At 33.5% G+C, this 10,053-nt stretch overlaps 1 protein-coding gene across 1 annotated transcript in view; it reads left to right on the top strand.

Annotated features, from left to right (window-relative positions):
- LOC106883713 (katanin p80 WD40 repeat-containing subunit B1) overlaps positions 1-10,053 on the top strand; it is a 54,273-nt gene that overhangs the window by 35,619 nt on the left and 8,601 nt on the right. The window contains exons 5-12 of the mRNA XM_014934825.2: positions 961-1,002; positions 1,612-1,695; positions 3,777-3,892; positions 4,262-4,333; positions 5,542-5,692; positions 6,620-6,673; positions 8,427-8,482; positions 8,885-9,084. Coding sequence (XP_014790311.1) covers positions 961-1,002; positions 1,612-1,695; positions 3,777-3,892; positions 4,262-4,333; positions 5,542-5,692; positions 6,620-6,673; positions 8,427-8,482; positions 8,885-9,084 — 775 coding nt within the window. The remainder of the gene's footprint in view (positions 1-960; positions 1,003-1,611; positions 1,696-3,776; positions 3,893-4,261; positions 4,334-5,541; positions 5,693-6,619; positions 6,674-8,426; positions 8,483-8,884; positions 9,085-10,053) is intronic.

Genomic DNA, 10,053 nt, shown 5'->3' with positions numbered 1-10,053 from the left:
CTGCATACTGAGCAGGGCCATCTACCTGAAGGGGTTTGTGTTTTATCTACCTTCCTACTTATTAGGATTTTGGTTTTTGCTAGGTTGACTCTAAGGCCCTTCGATTCTAGTCCTTGCTTCCACACCTGAAACTTCTCCTCTAGTTCTGATAATGACTCCGCAATTAGTGCAAGGTCATCAGCATAGAGGAGCTCCCAGGGGCAACCTGTCTTGAATTCCTCTGTGATCGCTTGGAGGACTATGATAAATAGGAGAGGGCTGAAGACGGAACCTTGGTGGACCCCTACCTCTACCCGGAATTCATTACTGTACTCATTTCCAACCCTCACCTTACTGGCAGCATCTCTGTACATGGCTCGCACAGCTCTCACATTAATACATTTTGCTATTGAAAACTTGGTCATTAGATTAATTTGTACCATATTACTGATAGTAATATCTGTTAGATTTTCTCCTGGCTTCCCTTTAACTGCAGTTAGGTTATACAGATAAAAGCATCATATTTTTTTAATGTTAGAATCTGCAGAAGCTATTGCAAGTGAGAGGGATCAACTGCCTCAATCAATAAAAAAATAAGCAAAAATGGATATTTCTATATTAAGGGATATCAAAGTTCTACATTTCAAATGTCTAATTTTCTTTTCTAGAATATTATAAACTGGCAGCATTGAAGACAAGTCTTCTAGATTCATGCAATTTTACATGACTTAATTTTCTGGACATCACCACTGAAAAAACACGTTTTGCTTAGGACTTAAAATATAGAGATAATGGAGAGATATTTAAGATCAGTTACTTGTCAGAACTGTGGAAGTAATTCTTAATACAAGAGGCTAGCGTGAACCCATTGAAAATAATGGTTACTGTATGGTGACACTAACTTATGGAATCCATTGTCTTTCAATTTCATTTCAATTTTGTTGTCTCTCTTTTATGTAATGTTTCCAATTTACTTTCCAGTTATGGGACATTAAACGAAAAAGCTGCATATACAGATATAAGGTAACTGTTTTAATACTTTTTTTATGTACAGTGTTGGTAGTATCAATCAATTTACCTATCTATGTACCTTGCAATAACATCTGATAATTACTGCCTATTAACATCTGTTAATTATTCACCTATAATCAGACATCTAACAATTAAAAAAAAACCCTTTTTTTTCTCGTTGTTGTGAGAGTGGAGGCAAAATATGAAAAAAAAAGTCTTGCTAATGAGAAGTGTTTACCATCTTTGTCAACCATTTTGTTATGAGTCAACAAGAAGATCTGTGTTACTCGGCTTGTTAAAAATAGCAGCCAAATCTTCCATGTATCATTACCTCCTATATTACAAAACAAAAGTCACATTGAATTATTGTAGTGATGCATTATGACAATTCAATATAGAAGGATTTCATTGTCATATCTGGAAAAGCTTTTAATCAGAAGTTTGTTCTATAAGAAGCAAACTTGAAGTTAAACAACAACAAAAACTATAATCTTGCCTAAAGATAAACAACATAACAAAGTATTTATATCATTTCTCCTTATATATTTCAGAGAAACTTTTTTGTTGTTTATCAGTTGCTTTTGTTTCTGTTTCTATAAATTATCAACTGATTTCTTTCAGGGCCACCAAGGTTCAGTTAACAATTTACAGTTCAGCCCTGATGGTGGCTGGATTGCTTCAGCAGGGGAAGATGGTATAGTAAAAGTAAGTACATCAGAAGTTTTTAGTTTTTTTTGTTTTTTTTTTTAATCAAATTACTTCCCAAACAAATGCGACTCCCAAAATTTAAGGAAATTTTTGTTTTGTCATTTTAGTAAACCCATATGAGGTATAAATTGGCTTTAAATTATATAATTTTTTATATTTGATTGGATATTATTTTTCTTATTCTCTCAGATGAGTGCCAGCTATTTTGCCATAGAAAAAAATAGAATCAATGTCAGCTTGTAACTAATTTAGTATGTCTATTTTCTTGCATTTGTTTCTGAGGTGTAGCTACAAAGCTATTATAAACCACTACAAAGACATTGGTAAGGTAACATGTCAAGAGTAAATAATACCTTGTAGTTTTTAGCCGTACCTCTATATGTTCTGAGTTCAAATCCCACCAATGTCAGCATGAGTTTTCATCTTTTGGGGTCAATGAAGTAATTATTAGTTAGGTACTAGGGTCAATTGTATCTCCTACCCTCCTTGCAAATCACTCGCCTAGTGCCAAAGTTAGAGCACAGTATTGTAGGCCGCAGAAGTGTACTAGATTAAAAGCTGCTAGCATTGTATGGTTTCCTTTTCTTTTTTTAAATGCTTTGAGTTCAAATCCTGTCATGGTTGGCTTCAGCTTCCACCCCGGCGGGGGACTGGCATGGAGGTGAGAGTGTGATACAATACATACCAGTAATACAGTGGGGATGATTCAATTGATCATATTCCTTCTTGCCTACAATCTTAAAACCTTGTGCAGATATAAGAAATCAATGTTTATTGATTAATATTGACAACTATTCTGATGTTTCTGTGAAGAAGAAACAAGTTGCATGTACTTTTAACCTGAGCCAATGGAGGAACTACCATGTGGTTGCTGCTCCATCTGTTACAAGTAGCAGCCAAGTGCCTCTCAAATCATGCACAACCATCTTGTGAAAGAACTCATTAAATAATGTACACTGTGTTTAGGAGAATGATGGTGTGGTCATGGTTGACCAGGACTTATCTGAGGCTCAACAACAACAAGTGAATATTAATCTGACCAGCACATGAAGCAGAAGCAGTATTATATTGATTCTCTTTGTAATCCAGATATAAAAGCTATAAAACTGTTTTATCACGAGGGAAGATTGAAAGGGTGTTTTTCTGACTCTGGTTTAGTGATGTTAGAATAGAAGATAATGTTCAGTTTTAGCCAGTTGTTGATCATGTAATTATTGTACTACTAATAGGTGTGGGTGTGGCTGTATGGTTAAGAGGTTAGCTTCCCAACCCTGTGGTCTTGTGTTCAGTTCCACTGCACAGCTCCACGGGCATGTGTCTTTTTGTTTATATCCCTGGGGTAACCAAAGCCTTGTAAGTGGATTTGGTAGATGGAAACTTAAAGAAGGCCAGTGTGTGTGTGTGAGAGAGGGAAGGAGTGGGGGAGAGAGAGAGTGGGTATGTTTGTGTGTACCCTTGCCTCGACATCCTGTGATGGTTGTAAATGAGTATCACCATTATACAAGCAATGTTCTTCCATTCTTCCATGGAAAGCATGTATGGCCATGGGGGAAATATTACCTTGCTTGGAAATAGGTGAGGGTTGGTGACAAGAAGGGCATCTAGTTATAGAAAATCTGCCTCAGCAAACTGTGTGTCCCATGCAAGCACCAAAAAGTAACTGCTAAATGTCATAACCCATTGGGGGCATCTCTGAATATGCTTGTGTTGTGCTTCAAGTAAAGATACACACAAATATACAAGTAAAGGCAGATGTTAGATGATGATGATGATGATGATTATATAATAACTGCAATGTAACATTTTGATCAATACCATTGAAAACATTTTGCTGGCAGAAATAGACGAGCATTAGACTAAGTGCCTTATGCCAGTATTTGGCTATATACTTTTACAGTCTAAGTTCAGATCTTGAATCAACTTTGTTTTTATACCCTCAGGGTTGATAAAATAAGTACCAAACATGCACTTGAGTAAATTCAGATGATGAGATCCCTCAAATACAAAATTAATGACCTTGTGTCAATGTAAGAAATCAGAATTATTTTATTTTATTTTTTTCCCTTTTTTACTTTCAGTTGTGGGACTTAAAAGCAGGTAAATTATTAGCAGATTTGAAAGGACATAAATCTGGTGTCAACGTAGTTGACTTTCATCCTGGTGAACTATTATTGGCCTCAGGCAGTTCTGATAGGTAAGCACTTAAATTCTTTGTTTAGACTTGCAGTTTTTTCACTGTCAGAATTTTACCATAATTTTAAAATCCTGTTTCAGTTTTTTTTTCTCTTTAGAAATGACAAATCTTAGCTTATTGGTGTATTACTGTTTTTTTTTCCTTTAATTAATTTTAAGGTCTGTGCATACTATTGTATTAAATAAATTTATATATATTAGAAACAGTGCTGGGATAATTTGTACCATAACCTAATAGATTACTTGTGAAAATTTAGTGCCATTTTACAAAAAGAAAGGAAAATTAATAAAAATGTCCCTTGTATCTTTATTTAAAATAAGATTTAATTGCATAGATGATGTAATTCATTCATGTATATTTTTCTTTCAGGACTGTTAAATTTTGGGATTTAGAAAATTTTCACTTAGTTAGCTCTACTCCAGAAATATCACATGGTGTTGAGTAAGTTTATTTTTGATTTGATTTTAAGAATTCTATTTTAAAGCATGCATTATTTCATCTTCATTTTTCATATTTCTTTATTCAGTATTGACATAAGTTTGATAGGTGTGCATTCAACAACTCTTGATACTGATTTTGAATCCTTAGACAAGATTATCTGTTTAGTTTGTGACATTGATGCAAATAAATATTGGTATTGCTTAAGAAGGCCCATCAAGCCAAGTGAAATTGCAGTTGTAGCAGATACTAGTGTCATGCAAATGACACCTGTGCCAGTGGCACATAAAAGCACTCATTACACTATTAGAGTGGTTGGCATTAGGAAGGGCATCCAGACATAGAAACCATGCCAAATCAGACTGGAGTCTGTTGCAGCCTTCTGGCTTGCCAGCCCTGGTCAAACTGTCCAACCCATGCCAGCATGGACAACAGACATTAAATGATGATGATGGTCATTCACACTACATGTTAGCCAACCCCTCAATTTCTATATTTACCTTGAACTCGTTGCTACCTATCTTTGGTCAGGTCTGATCATATCTGAAGCCTGTCTACATTCTGTCAGTGGTGGGGCTTGCCTTGATGACCTTTTTTTAAATTTCATGCATTAATGAACAAGAACCTCGTTGGATGTTGAGCACAAAGAAAATCCAATAGGATAATCAAATGCTTATTGCAGACATTTATCTGCAGCCTTTTTATACTTCCCATGCATATTTTACTACCAAATTTTTCTGCATATTAGAAATGCTCATTTACCTGGTGCTTGTCATTTTTGATTTACTAATTATTAATACTAAAAACTTATGTTATCCATATTCATTCTGATTCAACTTCATCTTGGTTTAAGTCTCCTCTTCCAGGCTTTGAACTTCTCACAACTTCTTGAGGGATTTTGCAATTAAAGCCCTGCCATTAATTTATAGTAAAGACCTACGGGCACTCCAGGGCAAAGAACAAAGTTGAGAATCGTTCCCTGTCAGCTGTTTTATCATTCATCTCTTGAAATGTTGGGGAGGCTTCATTGTACACTATTATGATACATAAAAAAGATTTTTAGTTTTAGAAAGATTTTTCTTTTTTGTTTAACTGTTTTATATCCGTTTCCATTTCACCTCTAACAATCCAACTACTAATTCATAGCTATTACAGCTATTGTACCTCATTTTAATTTTAAATACATTTGGATGTTTCATTTGTTTTTTTAGCAACATACTCTTCCATCCATCTGGTTCCTGTTTATTTGCTACCAGTGCAAACATGCTACGTGTGTATGGATGGGAGCCATACCAATGTTTTGATGAAATTCGAACTAATTGGGGCAACGCAGCATCTATTTGCTTCACAAACACCCAGTTAGTAAGTGACTGTTTTTATACTATTTTTTATGTAATTGTTTTTTTTATCTTTGTAATCTTACTGAGAATTGTTGTAAAAATACCTAACTGTTGTTATTTATTTGTAGAAAAAACTGTGTATGTATGTATATAAGAGATGTATACAGAAACTTTTTTTCAATCTCTCTCTCCTGTTGTTACATTGCTTAATCTTTGCTTAATAGCATTTAATATTTGAACAAAAATGCTCTGTGACAGCTGAGTAAAGAATTAAATTTAGAGATATTGTAGTTTAATTCTGTGTCACCTCTGATTAAGCAAACCTTTGATTACAGATGACCCAGTTGTGACCATCCTGTCTTACTTTCAGACTTTGTTATCCAGTGCGTCCCTTTTCTTAGAAAAACAAAAGAATAAGAGAGGAAGTGGATTTGGTTGCTATCTCTAGTTGGTTAAGAAACCATATAAAGCTTCATCTATTGGTTCCTAATTATATTTCAGAATTTATTTAGATTAAATAGAGAATTGGTGATGTAAACTTTACCATTAACCTGTATTTCATCAAATTAATTTAAATAATAAGACCCCGAAAGTGAAATATTTTAATAAATGCAATTGGTTTAGGATCACTTTCTGTTTCTATCTCTTCGTACATGTAACCACACATATGTATATGTGCATGAGAGTGGGGTGGTGTAGAATTGAATTTATGTATGAGAATTTTACTCTATATAATTATACATTGAAGCTATAAAGATTTTGAGTTAAACTTTTTGTGCATTCAGAGCTTTTATATATTAATCTACATGTATTTTTCTTTTTCATTCAAATAACTCGGATATCTGCCTTGTATTTTCCATCAACGACTTCTATTTAACACTAGATTTAACACTTAAACCGCATTTAAACATATTTAACAAAATAATGTTTTTTTTTGCTTTTTTTTCAGCTTGCTGCGTCTTATATGGAAACTTTTGTTTTTCCTTATCTTGTTTTTCTTCAGGTAAATTTCATTTTACTTTATTGTGCAAATAATTTCATTAAGACGAAATATTAGATTAATACTTTTTAATACAAAAACAAAAGGATTTTTCAAAACTCCTCGTTCAAGTTACTGCTTTATTCAATATATATGAAATATATATTGAATAAAGGGAGACTATTTGTTGTCTACTCAATGCAAATGCTACTTGCATAATTTTAAACAGCAGTTAATATTATGTGTAAGGGTGAGAAGTTGATCGAAAAGTTGAGATCTGGCACAAATGTTTTGTACATCCATGTAAGTTTTGGGTTCAAATCCACTGAGATCAACTTTTATGAAGGACTCTAATACCATAAATCAAATTCAAATCATTCTATAGCCTTCACTTACAAACATTGGCTCTGGTGCATTATTCCTAACAGGGAATTCTTTTATTAGAGTAGATAGGACATTTAACTATGTAACTAAGTCTTAGCATTTCAGTTATATATAAAATAAGGTTTTGCTTTTTTATTACTTATTACTGAAGGTTTATATTCTTCGCTTTATGTTCTTTTTTATAGTCCGTGACTGTTTCGTTAAAACTAACATGATTGTAGAAGATGGAATGGAGGTGTATGAGATTTCTGTTTGGTGAAAGTAAATAAATATGAATGTAGTGCAATAATTCACATTTAAAACGACTTTATTTATTGTTGGATTAACTATGACTTGTGTTTTGTTTGTTTCTGTATGTGTTTATCTTGTATGTATACAATAGTAGTGATTTGTTTTTCGCTTGACTCAGTCGTTTTTGTATCTATAGAACAACAGTTGATGGAATTGAAACTAGTGTATTACTAGTACTTGGTACTGGTCAATTTTTTCTTTGACAGGATTTGAACTTGTAATAGTAATAAATTTAAATACTGTAAGGGACTTGGTCAGTTTTATTGTTTCAGCCAATTTCTTGGCTTTTATCTAATATTAGTGATTTCTAACATCAATACAAGACTGCATATTATTGCAGGAGCTCGTGAATCATTACATTGACCTTAGCATGTGACTGATATATATTTTTATCAATCATGAAAAGGATGAAATGTCTAAGTCAGCCTTATCTGAGTTTAAACTGAGGACCTAAAGCAATGTAACTAAAAACTGGACACAATAGCTTTAACATGACAATAAATTTTGTGAGTTTCTTTAGTTAATGAATTTTAGTGTTGAGTAATTATCTCTTGTGTTTTGTATTTACACTTATCATCATCATTTAATGTTTGTTTTCCATGTTGGCATGAATTGGACAATTTGACAGGGTCTGATAAGCTGCAGAGCTATATCAGGCTCCAATGTCAGCCATGGCATGGATTCTGTGGCTGGATGCCCTTCCTAACACCAACCACTTTACAGTGTGCACTGGGTACATTTTTGTCATAACACTGGTGCTAGTGAGGTTGCCAAGTAACTTGCAAGACAGTAAAGAATGGAAAAGGAAAAGCTTCTTTAACTTAGTAGGAATATATTTGAGAGAGGGGAAGGTGACTTTATGCCAGATGTTGAAGGCTAAAGTATGATAGAAGGACAAGCACAGGTGTCTTGCTATAGAGGAGATACAAGGCTGTCCCACAGTGTGAGGGTGAGTAGGAGTAGATAGAAGGAAAATAAAGATTGTGGTGACTGAGTGCCAGATCATGTTCAATTTTTTTCAAATGTTGAATAATTATTAGTTAAATCAAATATGTAAAACATTGTTCATAAAATTCTATATTGAATTCCTTTTTTTTTCCAGAGAGTTAAACCAATTATGGATACCAGTTATGGTAATGATCCAAAGAGTATTTCCAGGTGAATCTACTATTATCTAATATCCATGGAAATTGTAATTGCCATTACTGATTTCAGTTAATTTTCATATCTCATAATATCAACTTATGGAAAACTGTAGGCAAGACTGTTTAAAGTTTAAATGTCATGCGTTGTGTTGTCTCCTTGAATTTCAGCTTCTTGATTTTGAAATTAGTGGCAAAAACCAAAACCAAATATCACTTTTTCCAAGTCATAATGTGATAGAGAATATCTAACTTAGTCATATCTAACTCGTAGAAAAATAGATTTTGAATTAGTGTTTAAAAAGATTTACAAAATGGAAGTTAAAAATTACATTAAAATCTTGTTTGATTGGAAATATTTTAATGTTGATGTTGTTGAAGATGAGGATGATAAAACTGTCATTTGTTTTGATTGTAGTCCTGCCTTAGATAGGAAAAAACCTTTCAGTCACGGCACCCCAGATACTGCAGTTGTAATGCCACACAGAAGAGAAAGTAACTCTTCAGCCTTTGAGTTGGAACACAGGAATATTGACCATAATCACCAAGCTGCAAACTTGCCCAGAACCCATTTCCAAAACAATCTTGGAGAAATATCTGACCAAAAATGCAACAATAGTAAGTTGAAATGTTAATGATGATATCTTTTGAATAACATAGTTATCTCAGACAGTGATACATTTAATTTGACTTTTGTTCATTTTCACTAATGGAAAATAAATTGATACTCCAGTTTCTTCGGTACTAAGTAATCAAGGAGTTTGCAATAGCTTATATATTAGGTCATCCCATAAGTTCTGTCCGATTTTATCTTTTTTAAAGTTGAATGAAATTCAATAGTATTTTAGAATGTCTAATGGAATTAAAAAAAAATTTTATGCCTTTGTGTACATTTAAACTAATCAAATATTATTTTACAGAATAATAGAATTAAAATTTCTTTGATTAAAACCCTTTCTAACATGGAAGTATCCAAAGAGCATTTGAGGCACATAATGCTTTATGAGTACAAAAAAAAGGAGACTCTGCAGGCGAAGCAACTCAAAACATACACTCAGTTTATGGGAAAGAATGCTTGAATGAAAGAATTTGCAGAAGATGGTTTGCAAAATTCAGAAGTGGAGATTTCAGCCTTGAAGATGAACATCAAACAGGACGTCCAGTTGAGTTTGATGATAAGCTCCTTGAGGCATTACTTGAAGAAAATTCGGCATTATCAATTGAAGAATTGGCAGTAAAGCTTAGTTCAAACCATACAACTGTTCATCATCGCCTTCAACAACTTGGAAAGATTCCTAAACTTGGAATATGGGTGCCTCATGAATTGTCCGAAAGCAACTGCAAATCCTGAGTTGACATCTGCTCTTCTCTCCATTCTTGCAAACTCATTTCACCCTTTTTGGATAGACTTGTGACTCGTGACGAAAAATGGATCTTCTATCGAAATAATAAACGTTGTAAACAGTGGCTTGGTAAAAGGGGAAAAGCTCAACCACAACCAAGAAGGGAACTTCATGGAAAAAGGTTCTTATCTCTATCTGGTGGGATTACAAAGGAGTAATTCACTTTGAATTGTTACCACCTAAT

Source organism: Octopus bimaculoides, chromosome 4, assembly GCF_001194135.2.
Source record: "Octopus bimaculoides isolate UCB-OBI-ISO-001 chromosome 4, ASM119413v2, whole genome shotgun sequence".
Classification (NCBI taxonomy): domain Eukaryota; kingdom Metazoa; phylum Mollusca; class Cephalopoda; order Octopoda; family Octopodidae; genus Octopus; species Octopus bimaculoides.
The sequence above is the reverse complement of the archived record's forward strand: the minus strand, read 5'-3'. Positions and strand labels throughout refer to the sequence as shown.